This window comes from Pteropus alecto, unplaced genomic scaffold, assembly GCF_000325575.1.
Source record: "Pteropus alecto unplaced genomic scaffold, ASM32557v1 scaffold94, whole genome shotgun sequence".
Lineage (NCBI taxonomy): Eukaryota > Metazoa > Chordata > Mammalia > Chiroptera > Pteropodidae > Pteropus > Pteropus alecto.
Window position 1 is genome coordinate 3,727,041 of NW_006437736.1, and position 26,415 is coordinate 3,753,455.

Below are 26,415 nucleotides of genomic sequence, written 5' to 3' on the forward strand. Positions count from 1 at the left end.
CTTCTCCTCCTCCTATAGCATTCACTCATTCTATTCTATTTATATTGAGTAGATTCAGGAATGAAGTCAGAGCATTTCTATATACACATATATGTCTGATAAACTTGTTTCTTCTGATGTGCCCTGAACTTAGAATTTATTTTCAGTTAAATTCTGACAAGCTGGATTTTTTAAAACAACTTCTTTTTTTCATGTTCTACCGAAGAATAATAAAGAAACTTAGCAGACACTAGCCTAGGCAAAACTTGGATGACACTATTAATGATAGGTATTGTACATAAATGATGATGATGATGATGCAATTAAATATTGCATTTCTACATTTAGTACCAGGCTTGTCAGCTATCAAGACCATGCACATTCTAGGCCCCACAGAAACTTTTTATGAAGAATTTAAAGAATTGGTTTAAAACGTTTTCCTGAGAGCCAAGAAGCAGAGACATGTGGCTAGTCTTTATCGATAGACACACCAAAGCATAATAAAACATTTTGTTCAAAATCATAAAATAAATCAAAGAACATATAAAGGCACTAACATTTCAATATATAAAATTTATATTATCCTTTGAGTTACTTTTGATTCTTGTTTTATTATTTTATGGTACATGCTCATTTTAATAAGAAAATTCATTTAACAGATATTGAGTGCCTACTATGTACAAGTCATTGTTCAGGGTGCCAGGAACATAGTGGTGAACCAAACAGAAAAAGTTTCTACCTTCATGGAGCTTACACTATAGTTGCGAAGGAGACAGATAATAAACAAACAAGTAAATATGTAATGTCAGGTGGTGATAGGTACTAAAATAAAGTGTGGGACATTATGTGCCAAGATAAGGGAAGGGTAGTTACTTTATATGGCATCATGGAAGACATCACTGATAAGGTGATATTTGAGCAAACATATGAAGGGACTGAGCCACCCGGATATCTGGGATGTGATATATTGAAACCACAATGTTTTGCAGGTTGTTCCAGCAAAAGATGGAGTTTATTTTCCTATGCCCTTAAGTCTGGGTTGGCCTTATAACCTGTTCTGACCAGTTGCTAAAGGAGACATTGAGTTTCAAATCCTAGGCTTCAAATGACCTTGCAATTTCTACCTTTGCCCTCTTAGTATGCTCCTTGTACTCTGCACGGAAACTTGGTTTAAAATATCAAGTGAGATCATGAGTAGAGAGAGTGCTCCAACCAACAGCCAGCACCAAAGTCTGAGATGTGTAAGAGAGATTGTCTTAGGTCCTCCAGCCCTAGGCAAGCTGCCAGCTGATCGCAGGCTCATGAGTGAGCCCAGGTAATACCAACAGAAGAACCATCTAGTTAACTGACAGACTCGTGAGAATTAATAATTTTTTTTAAGCTGCTAAGATAACTTCAACATAGGGAGCAACTTTTGAAGGCGGAAGGAACAGTGGTCATGAAGGCCATGGTGTGGAAGTATGCCGTGACTTGTTTATGAACGGCAAGAAGGCCAGCACAGCCAGAGCACAGTGAGTGAAAAGATGAGATAGGGTCAGAGAGGGAGCCTGATCATAGGCCTGTATAGACCATGTTAAGGACTTTGGCTTTTACTCTGAGTGAAATGGGATGCCATGGGAGATGTTTCTGTAGAGGAGTGGCATAATCTCACTAAAGTTTTAAGAGAATCACTCTGGCTGTTTATAGAGAATAGACACAGGAGTGTGGAAGGTGTTATAAAGGCAGAAGCAGGAAGATCAATTAGGACATGGAAGTTATTCAAGAACAAGATGATGGTAACTAGGACTAGAGTAGCAGTAGAGGTGTTGAGAAGTGGTAGGATTTTGGATATATTTTCTAAATATATGTAATATATGAGAGTCAAGGATGACTTTTAGGTTTATATCCTGGGAAATGACACAGTAAATTGCCATTTAGTGAGATGAGGAAGACTATGGGAGGAACAAGTTTAAGGAAAAATCAGGAGTTCATTTTTTTAATATTTTAGTTTCGAGATATTTTTTAGACATCTAAGTGTACTTGTTGAATAGGCATTCAAGTCCTACTCAAGTGTTCAGAGGAGAAGTCTAGACTAAATTTAGGAATCTTCAGCATATAAATAATATTTAAAACCCTGAGGCTAGATTTATGGAATAAAAGAAGGGGTAGTGGATGGATGGATGGAAATTTTTAGAGCTTCACCTTCTTTATATATTTGTGTTATTTTGTAAGAGAACATTTTTAATGTAATAATATACTTTACATGCTTTCTCCCAGGAAGTTTGTGATTTATAACTTTTAGTTTTTCTGTCAAATTTTACATTTCTTAATTATTTTCATAGTATTAGTCATTTAGGCCATTTAAGAACTTTACATCCATTTAGTTGTTCACATTATGCCTTCTGAATGGTTAGCAGGTGATTGTAATACACAAAAATGGATACAAATTTTAGTGCTTAAAATTAAAGTGAATATTCACTTATTCACATGAAAATATTTTAATAATACATGCAATCTTATTATAATCAATTATTGAAATTCAGAGGTAACCACATGTTGTTTAAAAAAAAAAGACTTGTGCTGAAGAGTAGGTAGAGACTTTCGCCTCTGGTTAAGTTGTAGAAAATTGCAACAAATCATTATTGCCATCTTAACAATGAGAAGGTATGATTATGCCAGAAAATTATACTTTTTTTGTACCCTATCAGATTGTTGAGGACACAAAGAAAACTAAATATACCAAATTCCATAAAGGGATGAGTCTTTCATAGGAAAGAAAAGACCCATGGCTATATCCCTGAAAGTACAGCAGGAAGAGAAGGGAATCCACGATAGCTGAGAGTGAAGCGAAATCATTCAAAATTTTACAGAGCTTTTTGTGGTCATATGTGGCCTGACATGGCAGATTAGAATCTCAAGAAGCCCTAGTCACAGAGCAAGTTTACACCCACTCTCTGGTTCTTTCCTACAGTGCCTTCATAGAGTACCAGTGGCAGTGTGCCAAAGACAGAGGCAGGGCAGAAGAGCTGAGAGAGATCTCTTGGTGAAGTGTACTGGACATTCGCTTAGTGCAAAGTACCAGTCCACTGAAGCTGGGGATAGGACAGTAGGGTAGAAAGTTGTCTCCTGAGGTGCAGAAAGTTAAGGGACAGGGCTGGAAAATAAAGAGAACTCCCTAGCAACCATAAAGCTGATAGGTAGACAGCAAAGCAGAGATAGATATCCTACAGTTTGTAAAGCTAGTGATTGGGCTGGAAAGCAAAGATAGACATCTGGAGCCTTGTCAGTACTGAGATCTCAAGCCCTGTTGAAGAAAAATCTAGATCCTGCCCTCAAAATATTTGAAGCCAATGGTAAATGTAATTTAACCAAAACAGCAAGCAACAAAGCCTAGACTCAGCTCAATTACATACTATGTTAATTCAACTTCTAGCAGTCAAAGCAAAGACTACATATTTTTCTAGAGGTAAATATAATTTATTCCATCTTTATTCTTTTATTTAATTTTATGATATACAGTAAAAAATTATGAGACATGAAGAAGCAAGAAAATGTGACTTGTAATCAAGTAACAAAAACAATCAATAGAAGTGTCACAGTTGATGTAGATGTTCAGATTAGAATCAAGGACTTTACAATAATTATGCTATAGATATTAAAGGATCTAGTTGAAAAGTGAAAACATATGTGAATAGATGGTAATTTCAGTACAAAAATGGAAACTATTAAAAAAATGAAAATTCTAGAACTGAAACGTACAATACCAGAAATAGGCTTATCCAGACTGAACAGGACAGAACAAAGGATCATTGAACTTGAAGACAATCAATCGAAATTATCCCAACTGAAACACAAAGAGAAGGAAGTTTTTTTTTTTTCTTAAAGAAACAGAGTATCTGAGACTTGTGGAACAATAATAAATGGCCTAACTTATGTGTAACTATAGACTTAGAAAAAAAAAGGGAGACAGAGATTGGGAGAGGAAAGAACATTTGAAGAGATAACAATTGAGAATTTTTTCAAAATTGATTAAATATCAACCCACAGTGCCAAGAAGCTCAACAAACCCCAAACAGCATAAATATAAAGGAAACCACATCTTGCCACATCTTAGTCAATTAATCGAAAACCAAAGATAGAAAATTTTATAAGCCCCTACAGGAGAAAAGACATACTTAGGGAACCACAATAAGAATGTTCAGTGGTTTCTTGTCAGAAACAATAGAGTCCAGAAGACAATGGAATGACATCTTTAAAGAACTACAAACAACCCTATTAACTTGGAAAAATATTCTTTAAAAGAAAGATAAAACGAAGGCATTTTTAGGCAGATAAAAGCAGAGATGATTCATTTCCAGCAAATCTGTACTATAAGAAATACCAAAGGAAGTTCTTTTAGGTGAAAGGAAATAATTCTAGATGAAAGATAGGATCTGCAGAAAAGAAGGAAGAACACTAAATATTTGGGTAAAAATAAAAGAACACCTTTTTCATTAAAAAAAATATATATATATGTATATATATATCTTTTTTTCTTTAAAAGATTATTGACAGGTTAAAACCAACTAACAGCAATGAATTATAGGAGATAATACCAATATCGTGGGGTTGTAACATACATAGAAATAATATCTATAATAAGATCACACAGAGTAGGAGGAAGGTAACTAGAAGTATATGTAAATTCTTATATTATTCAATAGTAATATATGATTTGAACGTAGACTGTGATAAGAATGTATATTGTGATCTAAAATAACTCGAACTATTTCTAAAACGTTAAGAAAGAAGTGTAAAATGAAATACTAAAAATATTTGATTCATTCAGATGAAGGCAGGTAGGGGACACAGAAGAGATAGGCAAAAGAAAACCTACCAATGCTAAATTTAAACCTAACTATATCAATAATTATGTTAAGGGGGATAAATGATGTACTTTAAGCTCTAGATTTTAAAAACACAGGTTGTCAGACTGGAATAAAAAATAAGCAAGAACAAACTATATGCTGATTAGAGGAGACACTTAAAAAATATGGAGAAACAGATAGTTTGAAATTTAAAAAAGACTGAAAAAGATGTACTTTGCAACCAGTAAGCATAAGAAAGTAGAATTTAAGACAAAATTAGCAGAGATACAGAGTAAAGTGTCACTTCAAGAAGATGTAACCATCATAAATGGATATATATCTACTAACAGCATAAAAATACATGAATTTCAAACTGATAAAACTAAAGAGAGAAATAGATATTCATGATCATAGTTGGTAGTTTTTACATCTCTCAGTTATTGATAGAATATACAAAAATTAATGAAAGTATAGATGACAGGAATAACAATTTTATGTAACTGCTATTTGTAGAACACTATACCCAAGAATTACAGAATACGCATTCTTTTCTAGCTCATATGAAACATTCACCAAGCTAGGCTATACACTCAACCACAGAATAGGTATCAATGAATTTTAAGACTGAAATCTTATAGAATATATTCTCTGACTTCAGTAGAGTTAAAGTGAATAGCAAAAGAATAACAAGTATTTATAACTGAATCATAATGGAAACTATATCAAACTTTATAGGATTCGGCTACAGTAGTGCTTAGAGGAAAATTAATAGCTTTCAATACTCTATTAGAATAGAAGGATCAAAGAACTAAGCTTTCCGCCTTAAAAAATAGAAAAAAAATAAAATAAAAATAGAAAAAATAGAAAAAAAATAAAAAAATAAAAAAAAATTAAACCAATAGTAAGTAGAAGAAAGAGAGGAATGGAAGTAAGTGAAACAGAAAACAGACAAATATAGAGAAAATAAATGTGCAATAATCAATTTATTGTCTCTCAGTTCCCAAACCGCCCTTATTTGCCCAGCTTTGTGATACTGAAGCTGAATGCTATGAACATTTCTCCTTTGTCAGCTGGCTTGATATTAGGCTGCTGGTGGGTCTCTGCAAGGTCATAGCAGGAGTGAAGGGGCTTTCTTTCTGGGTATCATTCTGCTTTTTCTACCTAGCACACTAGCCAGCAGAGGAGCATCCGGGAGGCCCAGTAACACTTACCTCAGTAGCCCTCTTGGACAAGCCCCAGCCAATGTGCACCCTCTGGCAAGTTTCCCTGCAGCCTAACAGGCTGTTTCCACAGATCAGCTCTAGCTCACCCACACACCTGCAGGAAGTTTCTTAGCTACCCAATGGGCTGTTCAAATGAACCAGTTCTGGCCCTTTCCCTCTGGGAAGGTTGTGGGTTCCTGTGGCACCACATCCCATACAATGAGGTGTGAATCTCAGCAAAGGGAAGGAAAGGAGCTCTTCTAAGTTCTTAATTCATTATTTACTTACTTTCCTTCCATTTAGAGGTGCTTTCTGCAATGGCTGCTTTTGGACACCTTAGAGCAGTACTATTCAACAGAAGCCATATATGTAATTTAAAATTTTCTAATAGCCACATTAAAAAAAGTTGAACAGGTGAAGTTAATTTTAAATAATATATTTTATTTAACCCAGTATATCTAAAATATTATCATTTCAATATAAAATAATTATAAAATTATGAAGCTATTTTATCCTTTTTTCATATGAAGTCTTTGAAATCCAGTGTATATTATATATTTACAGAACATCTCCATTTCAGCTAGCCACATTTCAAGTGCTCAGAAGCAACTTCTGTGGCCAGTGACTATCTACCATAATGGACAGTGTAGCCTTAACTGCTCTTTTACTCCTTGTCATTGTTAACTACCTTTTACTTGCTTACAATTCTTTATATTAAATTTCCGTATTCAAATTGATGGTGTGGTTTCTGTCTCCTGACTGAACCCTGATTTAGTCAGTTAACAAAGCCAAAAGCTAGTTCTTGAAAAGATTAGTAAAATTGAGACACTCGTAGCAGTACTGATGAGAGCAAAAAAACACAAATTATCTTTATCAGGAAAGGAAAGGGAGACATCAATAAGGAGTCTCTAAACTTTAAAAGCATAATAAAGGGTATTGTAAACAACATAATGCCAATAAATTCTACAACTAAGATGAAATGAAAAAATGTCTTGAAAAGTACAACTTACTGAAGTTCTCAGAAGAAAAATGCTGAGTAGCCCCATTGTTCTTAAAGAAATTGAATTTGTAATCAAAAACCTTCCCATAAATAAAATGCCAGGCCAAAGATGGCTATACTTATGAATTCTATCACATATTTAAGAAAGAAATACAGTAATACCAGTCTTATAACACTCTTTTAGAAAGCAGAGGAGCATGCTGGGAATACTTCCCAGCTTGTTTCATGGGGCCAGCATAACATACCAAAACCCAATGAAGAAATTTTAAGAAAAAGTATAGCCAAGTGTCCCTCATAAACGTACACCCAGATGTCCTTAACAAATTGAATTTAGCAGTATTTTTAAATAATACATCATCATGATCAGTGGGGTTTATCCCAGGAATACAAAGTTAAAGATTATAAAAATTAACATAATCCATGCTATTAATAAAGGAAAAGATATGATTATTTCAATAGATGAAGAAAAAACATCTCACAAAATTTAACACCCACTTATGATTTTGGAAAAACTTTAAGCAAACTAGGAATAGAAAATTGATAAATAGCAATTTAATAAAGGTTGTCTACAAAAAACGTAGCTAAAACACTGAATGCTCTCCACCGAAGATAGGAGATAGTGAGGATAGTCACTTTCACTACGTTCTGAGAGTCTAGCCACTGTAATTAGGGGGAAAAGAAGAATAGAATTAGCTTACCAGCTCACTCTCACCCCCATATTCTCTGTTATAGCATTCTATTTTTTTTCTAATAGTTATTATATTTTTACTTACCTCTGTGTTGCTAGTCTTCTTCAGTAAGCTGCAGTGGGGAGAGACCTATCATAATATCTGTACTAAGAATTATAGTAAATATTTTGTGTGTGAACGAATACATTTAATGTTGGGGAACCTTCTCTTTCCTAGTTTTCTTTTTTCTTGTGGAAATATGTTCACTATTGTATCCCCAGGGAAGAACTGAATGATCTCATTCACTATTATTGAGTTTAGTAGAAGGAGCTAGGCTAATAATAGCTCAGATAATACCTTTTCTCCTCTTCAGTTACAGAGAGCATATATCCTATTCTCTTTTTCCACGTGATTAATTTTATAGGGGCAGCCCCCTCTGCAGGGAAGCGGCTGCTTATCATTGGAGAGGTAAATCTGTTTCATTCCGGGGGTGAAATAGTAACAGACTTACCTCCCTTAAACTTAGTATCTTTTCTCCAATTCAGTTTACTAGTAATGTGGTCTATATTTTTATCTTTAGCTCTCTGACTTATGTTCCCTTTCTTTACCAAAAAGGAAAAAGGCAAGGGAACATTATTGACTCATCTCAAATTCTAATACTTACTATCTATAAACTAAAAGCTTTTTGTCGAAAAGATCATAGAATTAAATTGCACACCACTATTTAGAAAAAAAATTTGTAACATACATGACAGAGAAAGGCTGCTATCTTTAAAATGTAAGGAGCTCTTACATATCTACAAGAGAATAATTAACTGCAAAAGAAAACCAAGCAAACATAAGCTACAACTCAAAAGAAGAAACATACAAATGGCTAGTAATAATAATAGCTATTATTTATTAAGGGCTTACTATGTACTATGTCCTAAGCAATTTATATGTGTTACGTCTTAATCTTGCAGCAACCCAGTAACTTAATGTATTTTTTTTTCCCACTTTACTATAGCAAACATTTAATAGTGTTTATGTGCTAGGTACACTCTAAACACTTTACTTACATTTTATTCATTTTATAGGTAAGGAAACAGAGAGTTTAGCAATTTGTACAAAAGGCTGAGTCAGTCTTTGAACTCAGAACGTTAGATCCTGTTTTTTTTTAGCTATTATTCTGTACTGCTTTATCATAAAACAAATATGTTTTCCTATTATTTTCATTTTATTTTAAAATTTTAAAAGCAGTATGTGATCATACTAACAAATCTGAACAATGCAACAGTGTATAAAATAAAAAATAATTATCTTATTTACACTTCTAAACTCTACACTTCAAAGGTTGCAGCTATCAACAGTTTGGTAGGAATTCTTCAAGGTTTTCAAGAAGAAACATTTTTGAATGAGATATAATTTTTCTTTGTATAATGTGTGTATGTATTAGTGGTACCATTATTGTATGTGTAAGGAGCAAATGTATGAAGAGCGAGCACTTTGGTGTACTATAGATGAGCATGTAAATTGGTACAGTACATCTGGTGGAAAATTTGACAGCATATATCAAATTTTTAAATGTGCATATCCTATCCATTAATTATTTTCAAGGAATTATTTCTAGAAAAAAATAGGACAATGCCCCAAAATGTTTAAGATGTATGTATAAAGCTAAAATGTTTACCACGAAGTTTATTTAAAAAAAAAAAAATCATTGGTGACAGCCCTTGTCTAATCCGTATGAGTTTGGAGAATTATAATATATTATCATATAATCTGTTAAATAATAGTAGTATTACAGGTGATTATTTTTTCATTGTAAAATATATCAGAGTAGATATTAGAATAATAAAAAAAAAACTTTACTATCCACTCCTTCCTGGAAAATCACTTAATTCCCTCAAGTCACAGTCTCCTCACTGAAAATCACTATGAAGAGATGTGCAGAACATATTAATAGTACCTGACACTCAAATAGCTGCTATTATTATTACTATGTCCCTATTTTCCACAGTTAACATTTTTTTTGTAATCAGAGATAAAACAGTACCTCAACACAGCAGCTTATACCATATCAACTTTCAAAGATTTATTAAAAACCAGTTCATGGAACCAGCAGGCATACGTTCAGGTATTCTAGCTCACTGTGAACTTGAGAAAGTCGCTAAATTTTTAAAATAACCATATCTGCAAAATGAAGATACCAACCAGAGTGCTACACTCTGAGGGTTGTTTTGAGGAGCAAATGAGATAATGTTAAGTGTAAATTATTTTAAAAAGTAATAATTTTTAAATAGACACATTTAGTGTAGGAAACTGGTTTTAAGCATATTGCTAGATTGTCTGATGTCTAGCACAAGGCTTGATGTCTAGTGAGCATACATTTCTTATTTACATATTTTTGAATTTATAAATTGTATATTTTCTTCCTGCATATTCAAAGTTGGATTTATGTGTAATCTTTTTATATGTAGAGTTTGAGCTTTTCACTTTTTTCTAGTCTGAATTGTTATAATAGAAAAATTATTCTTATAATTTGTGTACATTTTTGCCCCTTTATTTTATTTTAGGAATGGAACATAGCCAAACTTTCCATTGAATATGATTCTGAGCCCTTTGGAAAGGAACGAGATGCAGCTATTAAGAAACTGGCTACCGAAGCTGGAGTAGAAGTAATTGTACGAATTTCACATACATTATATGACCTAGACAAGTAAGTATTTTCCTCTTCTTTTATTATAGTAAAATACACATAAAATTTGTCATCTTAACCATTTTTAAGTGTACAGTTCAGTAGTATAGTAAGTATATAGACAAATAAGTTTTAACCTGTGAGATTTAGGTTTATAAAATGGAAATAACAACATATACGTAATAGAGTTGTGGAAGAATTAAATAAATGTATATCAAACGCTCATCATTTTAACTGCTGTGATACTTACCCAGTGACAGATACCAGAATTACAGACATAATGCACAAGATAAAAATACTCAATTTCAGTTTCAAAGCTATTAAGAGTATCAGAATTGTCCTTGACCATTCTAACTCAGCCTACTGTGGTATTGCCTTTTTGGGCTCTTAGTAATATTGATTTCATAGTTTATGTGATTCATAGGCATATACTGCCTTGACATATTTTATATAATTGTCATAAGTTATTTTACTTCATGTGTGTATGTCTTATCGGTCTAGTTTTAAGTCCAGATGCAAATTATGTGAAATATTACTTTGCATAGCTGTAGTCTCTGAACAATGGCATAATATCATGTTTCTCAAAGTATATTTCTTGAAATAAGAGTCCTTGGTGATGCTTTGTTCAACAAAGGATCTGTTGTCAAGTTTAAATTTAGGAAGTATTAAATGCTAGGAGTTTTAAAGGTTCATGAGATTAATTAAGAAAAACCTTGGTTTGCTATCTTTTAGCTATGTGACCTTGGCTAATTTATTTAGCTCTCTCGGTAGGCTTCAGTTTCTTACCATAAAATGATGGCATTGGATTTTACCAGTAATTCTTTATGAAGGCTAAATGCTAAGCAAATGGCCATAGTGAAAGAGAATAATTAGTTATTCTCAAATAGTGTCTAATTCAAACAATCATTGGCAAAGGCTCATCTTTTCTTTTAGTATGATTTGATGAAGCAATTAGTGATCAGAAGAAAACATAAACTATGTACATAGATACATAAAATGTGTATATAAGATAAATATGCTGATATTTTTAACAAGAGCATGAGCACAAGAGAATCAGTAATATAGAATCCTAATTAATGAAACTTGTTTGCTCCTTGATATAATATTGGCCTGGTTTAGTTTTTATTGATAATTAGAGATTCTTTGAGCTAAGTTATAATATGTATTTACATTTCCATATTTTTTTCTTACTGCCTTTAGGCTGTTAGCCTTTTTTTTTTTAACTCATAAGTGCTTAGTACCCTTTGTCTTAGAGGTTTTGGTATTTGCTTGATGTATGTTTTTAACACCTAGCAGATGTCTAGAAAATAAAGAAAATGATATTTAGATTCATTAACCATTTTTAACAAATTTCCTGGTAATTCTCCTGGAAGTCTTAAGTAATTAATTTTATTTTCTGATTTTAAGCCTTTTCAGAGCTTATCTTCAAAATATGTTGTCATTTTTTTATAATAACTGCATTTTACTAACTTTCGTAATAGGATCATAGAACTCAATGGTGGACAACCACCTCTTACTTATAAAAGATTCCAGACCCTCATCAGCAAAATGGAACCTCTAGAGATACCAGTAGAGACAATTACTTCAGAAGTGATAGAAAAGTGCACAACTCCTCTGTCTGATGACCATGATGAGAAATATGGAGTCCCTTCACTGGAAGAACTAGGTTGGTATAAATGGTAACAAACGTGAAGCTTGAGTTAATAAATCACTCAGAAAACCCCACATGTAATTTGTATTGCATTAAGAGGGAAAGAAAGGAGAAAAAAGAAACTCAAACTAAGAAGTGATAAATCTGACTTATTTATGTTTTCTAAAATATGTGATCTATCTGTAATCACCTTAAGATGTACATTCTAGAGAACAGAGAATATGGTATAGCCTCTATATGTGAGAATCTATACAGGACTCTCAGTTCATTTTTATGTTACTGTCATAATTTTTCTGTAAAGTAGTTTTTTCTCACGATTATTGTGGTTAAATACAAATTAGTTCCAGAAGAATGATTTTTTAATTTTTTTTATTTTTAGGTTTTGATACAGATGGCTTACCCTCTGCAGTATGGCCAGGCGGAGAAACTGAAGCCCTTACACGTTTGGAAAGGCATTTGGAAAGAAAAGTATGATAATATAGATCATGCTCATGTTTCCAAACTGGCATTTAAAAAATAACTGCACTCTTTTTTTATAAACAAAAAATACACTCTTGAAAAGGGGTTGAGAGAAATACTTAAAATAGCACAAACCTAATCGTTTGAAAATTAACAACTCTTTCTTCACTTAAATACCTTTTCCCTCCTCTTCTGATGATTTCCTCTTTAGTTACTACTAATACTACCTCTTTTATTATTTCTGTGTAAGCTGCTATCTGATGACCATAAGTCTGAAGCTAGGATAGAGTTCTTCTATTTCACCTTCATTTCAGTGTCAAAGAGACAGATTGAAGGTGTTTTCAGCCTTGTGTTAGGAATTTGGAGGTAATTTATTTCGCATGAGTATATGCTGCATGAAGATGGCTGAAACAAACAAAAATACTTTTATCCTTTTTTTTTTATTATTAAAACATCATTTGTGGCTGGAATAATAATATTTTATTCCCCAAGAACTATTACTATTTTTAGAAAAATCTAAATTTCAAACATTGTTTTAAAATGGAAAAAACAATTAACGTTATTCTCTCTGTTTTCAGGCTTGGGTGGCAAACTTCGAAAGACCTCGAATGAATGCAAATTCCTTGCTTGCTAGCCCTACTGGACTCAGTCCTTACCTCCGATTTGGTTGTTTGTCATGTCGACTGTTTTACTTCAAACTAACAGATCTCTATAAGAAGGTATTAACTAAAACTGGATTTTATTTTTCAAAGTACTTTTTAAAAAATTGCTTATAATACTTCTTTGCTTTTTAATCTTAGGTTAAAAAGAACAGTTTCCCTTTATGGACAACTATTATGGCGTGAATTTTTCTATACAGCAGCAACAAATAATCCACGCTTTGATAAAATGGAAGGAAACCCCATCTGTGTTCAGATTCCTTGGGATAAGAATCCTGAGGCTTTAGCGAAGTGGGCAGAAGGCCGGACAGGTTTTCCATGGATTGATGCCATCATGACACAGCTTCGTCAGGAGGGTTGGATTCACCATTTGGCCAGACATGCAGTTGCTTGCTTCCTGACGCGAGGTGACCTGTGGATTAGTTGGGAAGAAGGAATGAAGGTACGTGGTGGTCTTATTTTGAAGGACTCTATACCTTATTAAAATAATTTCTAGAAGTTGTCTATTATGTACATTTGTTTATAGTCTAGTTTTTCAGTGGGTAAAGCATTTAATTCCCACAACACAATCACACTTTTGGAGAGCAGAATGGTGTAATTAGACAGGAGAAATGGTGAAAACTGGTTCAGCTACACTAACGTCATTTCTGTGGCTAAACTAGCCTAGTCATCGAGAGAACTATAAGATTTAACACTCTGGACTTAACTCTGTCAATATATTTATGGGTGATCATTTTTGTCACAAAAATAATTCACTCAGGAGTTCTTAGAAATAGTGAATTCATAGTGTAAATTTAAAATATATATTATTTCACCTCACTTCAACATCACAGCTTTTTAGTAATATTTCTACTATGTAAAGTGAAGCATACTGCATTTATTTTGTGACATCTTGTGGTTATACATAACAGGAGTTGCATACATGTTTTATCGGACCATTTCTGACCCTATGTTTTTTGTATATCATATTTCCTAGTACAAAGTTGTACATGAGGTAGATGTATAGCACATACTTAATGAATTTATAAAAAATAATTCATGTTCATTGTTTCCCTTTTGAATCAATAAATTCAAAATTTAAACTCTATACTGCTAGTGCATTTTTAAAAATTATTTAAAAGTTTATTGGTTAATATCTGTACACCTGGGAATTTTGCAGTTCTTTTTTTTCTGACCTAGTTCAATTTTTTTTCAATTATAGTTGACATACAGTATTATATTAGTTTCAGGTGTACAGTGTAGTGGTTAGGCATTTATATAACTTATGAAGTAATTGCCCCAATAAGTCTAGTACACCCCTGGCACCATACATAATTATTGCAGTATTATTGACTGTATTTTCTATGTTATAATTTATATCCTTGCAACTGTTTTGTAACTGCCAATTTGTACTTCTTAATCCCTTCACCTTTTTCACCCAGCCCCCAACCCACCTCTCATCTGAATGCCAGTACATTTCAAAAGGTCATTTATATTTGGATGTTCCCTTTATGTAGGCCAGTGTACCAAGCTTCTAAGTTTCTGTCGATGATTTATTTGGTAGCACTTTTGCTTTCTTGAAAGTGTTTACTGCTTTTTTTCTTTCTATTTTTTTAACCTCATGTCCCTTTTTTTAGATTAAATTTATCAGGGTGATATTGCTTAATAAAATTATACAGGTTTCAAGTGTACAATTCAATAATTTATCATCTGTATATTGCATTGTGTGTACCACTCAATGTCAAATCTCCTTCCGTCACCATATATTTGACCCCCTTTACCCTTATCTACCTCTCCCCTCCCCCTCCTTTCCCTCTGGTAACCATTAAACTGTTGTCTGTGTCTATGAGTTTCCTTTTAAATCAGTGACTTGAATAACTTTTTTACCCTACTCCCACATAACACTGCAAAAATTGGAAAGATAAATCCTGTTCAGAAATCCACTTTATTACTGATAGGATTCTTTTCTTGAAAGAACTCATTGTAGAACATTATAGACAAGAAAACTAACTTTGGAATGTTTAGTTTTACACTTCTATGCTAGATTTTCTTTGCCTTGACTTTTGCTCTGCAGAGACCTGAAAAATACTTGCTTTGAGAATTATGTGTGTGCAAACTAATTGGTTACTGTTACTTCTGAAGGTATTTGAAGAATTATTGCTTGATGCAGATTGGAGCATAAATGCTGGAAGTTGGATGTGGCTGTCTTGTAGTTCCTTTTTCCAACAGTTTTTTCACTGCTATTGCCCTGTTGGTTTTGGAAGGAGAACAGATCCCAATGGAGACTATATCAGGTAAATCAAGAGTGATTATTATTCAATTTGGAATAACTAATCCAGGAAGAGCTTTTCATGTTTAAGCAATGCTTAAAGTATTCCCCACTCATCATGGGCAGCAAAGATGAGGAGAAGAGTAAACAAATCATTTAAATGGTATTGATTTGATTTTGGTCATTCGTAGCTAATAAATAGTTTGTTATAATTGCTTATAGTTCATTTTTTTAATAAATTTTCTTTCTTCTCCCAAAAGGCGTTATTTGCCTGTCCTAAGAGGCTTCCCTGCGAAATATATCTATGATCCCTGGAATGCACCAGAAGGTATCCAAAAGGTAGCCAAATGTTTGATAGGAGTTAATTATCCTAAACCAATGGTGAACCATGCCGAAGCAAGCCGTTTGAATATTGAAAGGATGAAACAGATCTACCAGCAGCTTTCACGATACAGAGGACTAGGTATGTCAGTAACAGACTTTGATTTGTTTCTTTGGCAATTGTTTATGTACCTATCCTTGATTTGATCTTGATCATCATTTAATAGGAATTTTTTTCCCTTTAGGTCTTCTTGCATCAGTGCCTTCTAATCCTAATGGGAATGGAGGCCTCATGGGGTATTCTCCTGGAGAGAATATCCCAGGTTGTAGCAGCAGTGGAAGTAAGTGAAAAGGAAATTTATGCACTTTATGTTTGGAACATCCAAACATAAAGAGATTGATTAATAACCAAATACATTGTTTATCGAACCTCACTATAATATGTTTTTAAAAATCTATCTTTAAAATTTGTGTAGTAAGTTCTTTGTATGCATGCATACATGTATACACACACACCCTCACTCCAATAGTGACATTTTAGAGATGGAAGGCATCATTACATGTAGTAGAATTTGGGTCAAGATCTTGCAAACTGAATGCGGAGAGCAATTTTAGGGTAAAATCAAACTCATATCATTTTCAGAATGTTCATTACTTTGTATTCTCTTTAGATATAATCAGCTATAAGGTAATTTATTAAGAAGGTCAGTGGTCCTGTGAACATGGCCAGAAGATTTATCATACACATGCTCCTGTATGACCTCTAGTCCTTTGCGCATGAGTTTTTTCTTACAAGGTCTGGTCCGTAATGGTTTTCTGTATGATATATATTTAGTTGCCTCATATATTCTTAATATGGGTGATATTAATAATGTCAAGAAGTCAGAATGTATTGGAAATTTGAATCATTATTATCAGTTTTCAAAGGTTCTAACCAAAAATAGCATGAAGCTAATTAATTTGATTAAAAACAAGGCAGCATTTGAGGAAGGCTTACTTTTTTAAAAAAGAAGTCAGATATTCAAAATTGTTATTAAAAATAAAACCTTTTAAAAAATTGAATCTTTCTGAATTCAGAAATATCTTGCATCCTTTTGAAAGAAAGAGAGCATGTATTTTATCCTCTAACAATTAGGAAGAAAGGAACAAAGGCGCTCACATTTGACTACCTACTTTGTTTCCAGAACAAAGGGAATTTTGCCACATTCTCACACTAACCTGAGGAGGTGATGGTAGGATTCTCATTTTATGACTGGGGAAATAAGCCTAGAATGGTTTGGTAACTTAACCAATATTCCATAGTTAGTAAGTAGTTGAGCTAAGATTCAGATTCAAGTTTGATTAGTCCTAAAGTTCTTATTCTTTCCTGTCTCACTGGGCCTCCCTTGCAAATGTAATGCCATACGTAGTGTTTAAAAGATAAAATATTTTATTACTAGAATGTGTTTCACCTGACAGACAAATAGTTGACAGTGATGACAGTATACATCAGAAATGTTCTTTCCCAGAGTATCCTAACAATTTGAAGTACATTTCAACAAGGTATCATTTCAAAATTTCTGTCAGATCTCTTGTTCACTTCACAGCCCGCCTTTTCTACCCACACATGAGTTCTCTGAAGCACTAAGATAACAGGCAGGTAGCAGAGGGGCTAGGAAGCAACAGGCTTCAGGTGCCTGGCTAATGGATAATGATGGTACATACTGCTTCTTAGTCCACTCAAATCTTTGTTCATTATTTGGAGTTATCTGCAAAAACTAATCATGATAGCAAGTTAAATTGGAATAATTTTGCTTCACAAATCTATAAACATGATATTTTATGATGTATCTTAATATATCTTAAAAGTACTCTAATCATGTAAATATTTGCCTGTAACACACTTTGTAACTAGGTGCTGTGAGGTTTTCAAAAGGCATAGAAGACATAAAAGCTGCAGTGAGCTTACAGTCTAAATAGGAGTGTGAAAGAGAAACAAAAACAAATTTAAAAAGTGGTATATTGTAAGATGCTGCCTCCACATGCAGTAGGTAAAAAGGGAGAGATTTTTGAGGGATGAATTAAGGAAGTTTTCTTGGAACATGGTGGGGTGGGTACCATTTGGATAGGCAGATGAAGGAGAGAGCTTTGTAAACTTTGACATGGAAATGATTGTGGAAAGATCCTTAAGATTTGGACTGTGCTGTAAAGCATTTCTCCCCTCAGGTTTCTGCGCCTTTTGAAAAGACTTTCATACTTCTGAAGCATATCCCTTTATGCCCTGTACTTACCCTGTTTATGGGATTTTATTTTACAGTATCTCACACGGCATATCAAAGGGCAGGATTCTTTATGACTTTTCTTAGGTTTTTAAATGACTGCAGAAAATTCTTAATCTCTGCAACATAAATTGCATTTTCTTCCTCTCCTTTTATAGATTTTTTTTTGTGCTCATGAAATAAATAAGCTATATGTAGATGTCTTAAAATATTTTTGTTCTTAGAATAAACAGACCATAATCTGTTTACTATCATATGTTTTAGTTTAATTTTTAGGGTTTTTTTTTTTTTTCCTATTATAAAATACCTGTTCAGCATTATTAGTCATTAGGGAAGTTCAAATTTAAACTAGTAAGAGACAGTAACTCACACCCACTTAGGGTAACGAACTATCACTTATTGCCTGGGATTGTGGGGTTTCTTGGGACACAAGACTTTCAAGGCTAACACTTGAAGAAACCTGGACAAACTGGGGTGAGTTGGTTACCCTGTGCCCACTTAAGTGGTTAGAATAAAAAAGACAGACAATAACAAGTGTCATGGAGGATGCAAAGAGACTGGAAACCTCATACACTGCTGAGAGGTGGGATGTAAAATGGTATAGCCACTTTGAAAAACAGTTTTGGGCAGTTTCTTAAAAGCTAAAACATAAATTTAACATATAACCCAGAAGTTCCATTCCTAAGTATCTATCCGAAAGAAATGAAAACATATGCCTACACAAAGACTTATATGTGAATATTTATAATAGTCAAAATGTATATCCATTACAATGTCATATTAATTCATAAAAAGGAGCAAAATGCTGATACATGCTACAACATGGATAAACCTCAAAAATAGAACGTTAACTTAAAGAAGCTAGGCACAAAAGACCACATATTTCATGATTTCATTTACATGAACTATCCAGAAAAGGCATATCTTTAAAAAAGACCAAGTGGATTATTGGTTACTTTAGGCTTAGGGGTAGGAATAGAGAATGAATACAAATGGGCATGAGGGATCTTTTGGGGGTGATGAAAATATTCCAAAACTGGATTGTGTTGATGGTTACACAACTCTGTAAATTTACTAAAACTTGTTGAATTGTAAACTTGAAACAGATGAATTTTATGGTATGTCAAGTATACTTCAAAATTGCTTTTTAAAACCACTATTTACTATAGAGAGTTTAGAAAATTCAGAAAAATATAATAGAGACAGTCAATATAAAAATGTTGCTGTTTTTCCTTTGAATTTCTTTTTTAGGCAATTTTCCCCTCATAGTTTCTTTAAGTTAGAATTTTATAAGTGGAAAATCTTTTTGGTGCTACTGATAGTATAACATAGGGGAAAGTGACTATATAAACTTTTGGCCTTAAAAAACTTTTTTTTAAACAAGAAATGCTTTTTTTAAGTTGCTTTTACTCTAAGATCCCCATCTTATATAATCTTGGCATTTGAAATTTAACTGCTATGATGTCTACTGAAGACATATATAGGGATTTGTGGTATTTGTAAATGACTAAGCTGGTCATAGCCAATTGATGAGCAAAGCTCTGTCCTCTACTCATTGTCTCTTGTACTATTATTCTTATGAAAATATGATTTATTACATTTTTATGGGAAAGTTATAGGTGATAGAGGTATTCATGAATTTAGGGACTTAGGGAGATCCTAAGTGCCTGCTTATCGTTTAGCTCTCTAAGGAAATAAAATCCCATCTTAAGGCAATTCCTAATATATTTATTGAACATATTAATTTACCCCCTCCTCCTAAAGGTAATCACTCTCATAATTTCTAATACTAGTTTTGCCCATTTTTGAACTTTATAGAATCATAGTTTGTATTCATTTTTTGTGTCTGGCTGCTTTCACTCAATATTTTCTAATGAGATTATTCTCATTTATCTTAGAACTATAAGAGGAATAAACTGAAGTTGAGAAAATGAAACTGAGGCGACTAGTTTATGACTTGGCCTATGGGCCATCTCTGTGAATCTTCCAGTGAAATTGACCTTTCCTTCCCTAGTGTCCCCATTGTGTCCTGTACCAACTTCCATCCCAACACCTAATAACATGACTTTGTACTTAGTAATTTTATGTATCTGTCTCCTCTCATGTGACTGTGAGCCCCTTGAAGACAGACCTCACGTCTTAGTAGTATTTGTATCCATAGTACCTGGCATAGTCTCTAGCATAAACAGGCCATCAGTAAATTCATAAATAAATTCTAAAATATACATAACATAAAACTTAGCATTTTAACCATTTAAAATGTACAATTCAGTGGAATTAAGTACTTTCACATTGTCGTGTGAAGTTTAAAATAGTGTTGTACAAAAATAATGCATGGCAACGAGTTGATACCAGAAGCCTTGCTGATGGTAAGACTAGGAGGAGCGCCATTCAGTGGTGAAGCTGCCATAGTCCAGAGTCTTACCTTCACTCTTACAACTTCAAAAACAATATTTTCAGCATAGAGGTCACCATTCTGTGAACAACAGACTCGAAATTTTTGAATCATGTGAATTAAAATATCAACAGGGAATGCTAGATTATTAATTTATGGTGGAGATAGCCTTTCCAATGATAGTTTTCATCCCTGATCAGGGCACCCAACTTTTCCAATTTCGAATATCCGAAAAGCTGAATTCTTGATTCAGAATAACTTGATGAGCATGAAATTATAACAAAAATAAGTAGATTATCTTGTTAAGGCCATGAGGTGACTTCTCTTAGGGCTAGAATGCTCATTTTTTTCCATAATCCGGACACAGTGACAAAAATGTTTCTCTAGAACCTTACTTTTCTGAGCTGACCCACTGTTTCTTTTTAGAAGGGTTGATATATTTGCTCAGGCTAGGTAACTGTCACATTGTCTGTGTCTCCTCCTCATTTTGTGATTTGAATTGTTTAATTCTCATCTGGCAGACCCTTATTCCCTTATCTCTAAAGACATATATTTTGGACAGGTGTGCTGAGGGAGGAGTGTGGAATAGAAGGTCAAAAGGTGAAGAAAGGATGTATATCTCACTGTTGCCCTATGTTTTGCCTTTGTGGTCAAGTGCCTAATTGTTGTCATCCAGTAAAGAAATTTTTTAAAGAAAATGATTACCAGTGATTTTTGCCTTTTAACAGTCAATATTTCTATGACCCTAAATTTCAGTTTTCCTGATTTGGGCATGTGATTTTTGGATCATATGAAGGATTAAAGTTTTGTCCTAAAAAGCATACATGACCTTAAATACAAATGCTAAAAATTGGATTTGTAGTCTTACTATATACAACTTGGAATTTATTTTAAGTAATTTTACTATGTTTTAAATACTAACAGGTTGCTCTCAAGGGAGTGGTAGTTTACATTATGCTCATGGAGACTGTCAGCAAACTCACCTGTTAAAACAAGGTAAGTATAAAGCATTTGAGCTTACTGTTCTTTCCACTTTTCCTGTTGTTAACGTACATTTTTTAAATGTGTAGGAAGAAGCTCCATGGGCACTGGTCTCAGCAGTGGGAAACGTCCTAGTCAGGAGGAGGACATGCAGAGTATCGGTCCTAAAGTCCAGCGACAAAGCACTAATTAGGTAACTATTGTAGAGCTTTATTGCTTGCTTTAATGTAGTGTGTAATCAACATAAATTAAGATAATTTCCAAAATGGAGCTAATCTCTGTTTTCAAACCAGAGAGGCATAAATTTCTCAGTGACTTTTACAAAATCAGTTCTTAGACAAGAGAAATGCATCTGTACAGGACAAAATGATTCACTCATTTTTATGGTCATCTTATTCAGTGACCTTTAAATTTGAAAAGTTTATGAATTTGTGCTCAAGTTTTTTTCTCAGAAAGAGATCTTTTTCATTTTCTTATGTAACCATGATTCTAAAACAAAGTGACTTTTTAATTTTAATGGTAATTTTAGTAGTATTAATATAATCCCTTTATAAACTTTCCCCCAAATCTTTGCCTCTTAAGTCTTTATAATTTTTTTTTCATCTATTGTGATACTTCTGAAATCTAAATTCTTTCTAGTTTAGAAATAGTTTAATTTTTAAAAAATGTTGGCACTTTTGGGAAGTATCAAAAAAGCCATACCTATATTCAGTTCAGTTGGCTATTGAATACTAGTTTGTGAAGTAAATTTATATGAAAAGTATTTATACAGTGCAGTTGCCAGTTTTTAAAGACTTTTGTTTCTTCAGTTATCTTAAACTATCTCCGTTTAAAAAATTATTGCTGGTTTTTTATTGCCAACCTAATTAGACTATATTTTTCTTGAAGGCAATGTCCGTAAACACTCATCAAATTTTTATAATTTAATTCCTTGCAATCAAGCTTTACCTAGTTTTTTTTCCCCTTAAATCACAGAAAACATTCAAGAGGAATACTGTTGCAGCTGAAATTGGTGGGGGAGTTCAATACTGTTTTCAGTTAAATTATTTTAAAATGTTCTTTGATGGAAAGCAGTTGTTTCTAATGACATTTCTGTGGTTTTCAACTTTTTATGAATTTCACATAGGACACATGGTAATTTGTATATAAAGAACTTGGTAAAAGAAGTTGCTTAATGTAAATATAAATAGTCACAATTAGTATAGACCCATCAATATATTTTTGATAATTTTTCATGTATGGTAAAAGTGTAAGTGGCAAAGTGATACTCTGATATAAAAATCAGAGTTTTGAGAGTCAGTGCCGGAAAATAGAAGGTTTTTAGACTTTCTTAAAAGACTTTGTTAAAATTTTCTTGACATCATTGCTCTAACTTTGCACTCTTTGATAATGTTTTAGAAAATGTGTGTAATCAAAATTGGTAGTTGTAGCCTCTGTTAACACAGTATATGTTTTAAAGCTTCATATGTGCCTGTTTTGACCATATTTGTAATAGTATCATGTGTTGTTCTCTGTCTCCCTTTATTTGTTCATTTACAGCCAAAGTGACCTTGTTATTAAAGTATATGCATATATGGAATCTTGTGTACTTTGTGTTGTTTTTTTCTTCTTCTTTTTTAATTTTTTGTTTGTTTTAGGTAAGGAGGAAAGCATTGGTCTGTGAGATGTGATTACAAATTAAATAGATTCTATGAATGTCATCATTCTGAATGAAGGAACAGCTACCATATAGATAGTAAAATAGTATTTTTAAGATTATTCCAAATAAGAATACTGTCTTCCAAATACCTTATACTTTCAAAAATAAAGTTACCTGCAAGAAAGATGTAAAACCAGAGATTTTTTTTTCAAGTAATGGAGATTGTAACCATGAGTTAGTCAGTACAGGGTAACAAGTTAAGAATGTGGGCTCTTAAGTCAGATGCCTGATGACTCTGTCACTCATTAGCTTGAGAATGGGCGCATTATTAACCTTCTATGCTTTCTTTTTTCTCATCTATAGAATAGGGATGAGTGTAGTATCTGCTTCATACTGCATATGAAATGTTCATGACAGTACCTGGCATGTGGTGGGATATACTAGATAAATGTTAGTTACAGGGCTGCCATGCTGTATAGCTTACTGGATCGTGCAGAGCGTAGTCTGCATAACTGTATGCTGCAGCTCTGGTCAGCTGCCATTATTGCCGTTACTATTGTTATATCCTTTTCCTGTCACTAGTAGGCTAATTCTTGCCATTTAGAATTATAACAAGTAGCTTTGTGTTTCTTCATCTTTAGTAGTGATAGATGTTTAGTGTGATAATCATTTAAAGGTAACTCAAGATAAATTTGAGTCAAAAATCCAGAAACAACATATTTTCAGATGACATGCATTTTTAAAAGTATCCTGGCTAATGAGTTATTACTGATCAATAAACTCCACTACTGAAAAAAGAAAAAAAAAAGTGCATTATCTTTTTTCACCATTGTTTATAAGAAGGAATATTTTAGTTGTTTTTCATGACATCTGTACTTCATATCCTACTGTTTGAACCTGTTGGCACTGTACAGAATTGAGAAATCTATATATAGGCTTACAATTTACCATTACCATCCAGAGGAATACAAGATTCAGTTTTTATGAGAATAAATAAGTATTTTAGTAAAAGAACACTATTTTAGCATAGGCACTGCTATTTTACACAGATATGTGATATGTTTTGTTTTATTTTTTTAGGGGTTTTGCGGGGGGAAAGCTTTTTCAATTTAGTCTAAATTGTGACTAAGAAGAATCATGAAGGGGAAAGAGAGGTATCAATGTGCTCCAACAGAGCAGATGAACTATGTCTGAATGTAGTTTTCTCCCCCTAACTATAAGAGTTAGTGTACTAGAAGCCCTGCCTATTGGTGGTCGAGGGATTTAAGACCTTTTATTCATTTAGCAAATACTTCTTGAACTCTTCGAACCAAAAACTGCTAGAACAATTGTATTGAGGGAACCAAGCTTTTGAATGAACCTATGCAAAGTCTTTATGTTCTTCACATTCATTTAAATTAGTAAATTTGGGATATAAAAGACTGATAACAGTATCATTTTTCATTCCTACTAAAAACTTCAGGATCTCCCCACAATTTCAAACATGTTTGTAATTTTCTTATAGATAGTGTGCATATCCTAAATTCTTTCCCCCATTTCTCCATCCAAAATTTTTTTGTCTGATTTTTATGGTCCTATAAGTGTGCTATTTAAATATTTTGAATGAGAAAGGCTTTGGGTAATGTTTAATACAGTTGGCATAGCTAAGTCAGTCAGTTTCAAGTTTTGATTACAATTCACAGGATCATTCGTATTCCCATTTCTCACACAGTTATGTGGGGCCCAGTTAGAGCCTCCGGCAGCACCCTAGTGCCCATCTCTACTCCCTCTCTCCTGACCAGTGATTTCAGCATGCAGCTCTAAGGCCTGAGTTTACATTCCTCAACTTCCTTCTCTCTGTATCTTACTCTAATTCTCTTTTAATAAATGCATGTGAAACACTTAATTTAGTCTGGACCCCAAGTCCTTGTATTTCAGGAAAAAGTGTTCAATAAAACCATGAATAATAAGGTTTTTGTATAAGAGTAACTCAGGGAGGAGGGTTACTGAACTAGCACTCCCCTACCTCATATACATTAGCTACTCAGTTAATTCTAGAATATCCTGGAGATCAAAGTCCATCCGGAGACAAGGAGTCAGGATTCTTGCTGGAATTAAAGTGTGTCAGTCTCTCTCAACAAAGCCTACTGAGCACAAATTGGGTACCAAGGCTATACTCGAAGATTTAATTAGCATTTCCCGAGTCCCTACCATGTGCCAAGTATTGTTCATAGGAAAATAAATTCATCAGTATCCTCAGGAAGTCAACTCCACAAGGTTAGAGAGCCATCTAGAAGAATTATGGTGCTGTGTGTTACAGCTGTGTCAGGACTGTGCACAATGTGCTATGTTAACAGTAAGGGAGGGGCTGCCAGCTTAGGAAAATCACAGCTGTCCTGCTTCCAATTCCACATGCACGCAGAGGACAACCAGGCAGGATCAGGGCGGTCTGTCCTTGGAAACATTCAACTCTAGTTGCGATTAATCATGTTACTGGTTGTCAATGTATTTGTCCTCCACAAGAATGTAAACTCCACCAGAACAGGAAAAGTACTTTTTATTCTCCATCATCTTGTTCGCCACTGTCTTCTCATTGCTGTTTCACATGCTTGGCACTTAACCGGCATGCCACACGTTGTTGGTTGATTGGGTGGACACATGAGAATAAACGGGGCAGACATTAAGCCTGGCTTTCAGGAAAAATTATAAAGTTGACATCACAAGTGATAATTGGAATGTGAACCTCTTGGCAGTTATCAGAAAAGGCAAGTATTTAGGTGAAGGCGGCAGGAAGGCTTTTAAAGTTCTCCGCTGGGTTGGGGATGTAGAGGGTGGGTAGCAAGAAGGCTAGATATGCTTCAAAGAGGTTTGGGGCTTTTTAAAACTACATTTCTTTTGTAAATTAGTTCTATGGAATTATTTGGGGAATTCTGAATGACTCTAGCTTGAAGATACAGTAGTTTCTGAGTTACTTCTACGTTTTTTCTCACGGGCTCCTGACATTCCCCAAGGGACAAAACGACTGAAACTCCGACTTTTTCAAATACTGGGAAGGAAATGGTGTGAAATTGCCACAGGCAGAAACTGCCGGCACCAGGCGACAGCCCTCGGAAAGCTGGTTCCCAGGCTGGCCCAGCTCTGCGAGCCCCACCCCGCCGTGCGGCGTCCGCGGGCGTCGGGAGGGTCACGTTGCCTGTGTCCCGCGCCCTGATTGGCTGCAGCGGGGCTGCGAGGGCGTGCGCCTGCGGGCTCTCGGGTCTCCTGTGCCCTGTTGTCCGTGGGCAGAGGGGCAGGTGGCCTGCTGGGCGCTGGGGACCCTGAACCTAGTCCCCAGCCCTCGGGAAGACGATTAGCCACGGGGATCATCGGCCGGATGAGGGAGGAAGGACAGAGCCAGGGACCCAGGACTCACTGCCCCTTAAGGAGTAGACACAGACAGGTGAGTCGCGATCTTCCTCCCCGCGGGGGGTGGG

At 34.2% G+C, this 26,415-nt stretch overlaps 2 protein-coding genes across 2 annotated transcripts in view; both read left to right on the forward strand.

The window, feature by feature from the left end:
• Positions 1-22,903, forward strand: part of CRY1 (cryptochrome circadian regulator 1) — a 43,899-nt gene extending 20,996 nt beyond the window's left edge. Inside the window, exons 3-13 of the mRNA XM_006914512.3 lie at positions 10,231-10,373; positions 11,834-12,018; positions 12,383-12,471; positions 13,041-13,213; positions 13,272-13,563; positions 15,243-15,394; positions 15,630-15,832; positions 15,936-16,031; positions 21,268-21,339; positions 21,414-21,517; positions 22,300-22,903. Of these exons, the coding sequence (XP_006914574.1) occupies positions 10,231-10,373; positions 11,834-12,018; positions 12,383-12,471; positions 13,041-13,213; positions 13,272-13,563; positions 15,243-15,394; positions 15,630-15,832; positions 15,936-16,031; positions 21,268-21,339; positions 21,414-21,517 (1,509 nt within the window). The 3' untranslated portion in view covers positions 22,300-22,903. The remainder of the gene's footprint in view (positions 1-10,230; positions 10,374-11,833; positions 12,019-12,382; positions 12,472-13,040; positions 13,214-13,271; positions 13,564-15,242; positions 15,395-15,629; positions 15,833-15,935; positions 16,032-21,267; positions 21,340-21,413; positions 21,518-22,299) is intronic.
• A 3,267-nt stretch (positions 22,904-26,170) lies between these two features.
• The window catches only part of MTERF2 (mitochondrial transcription termination factor 2), a 10,110-nt gene continuing 9,865 nt past the window's right edge, over positions 26,171-26,415 (forward strand). The window contains exon 1 of the mRNA XM_006914513.3: positions 26,171-26,381. The gene's annotated coding sequence lies outside the window, so the exon portion shown is untranslated. The remainder of the gene's footprint in view (positions 26,382-26,415) is intronic.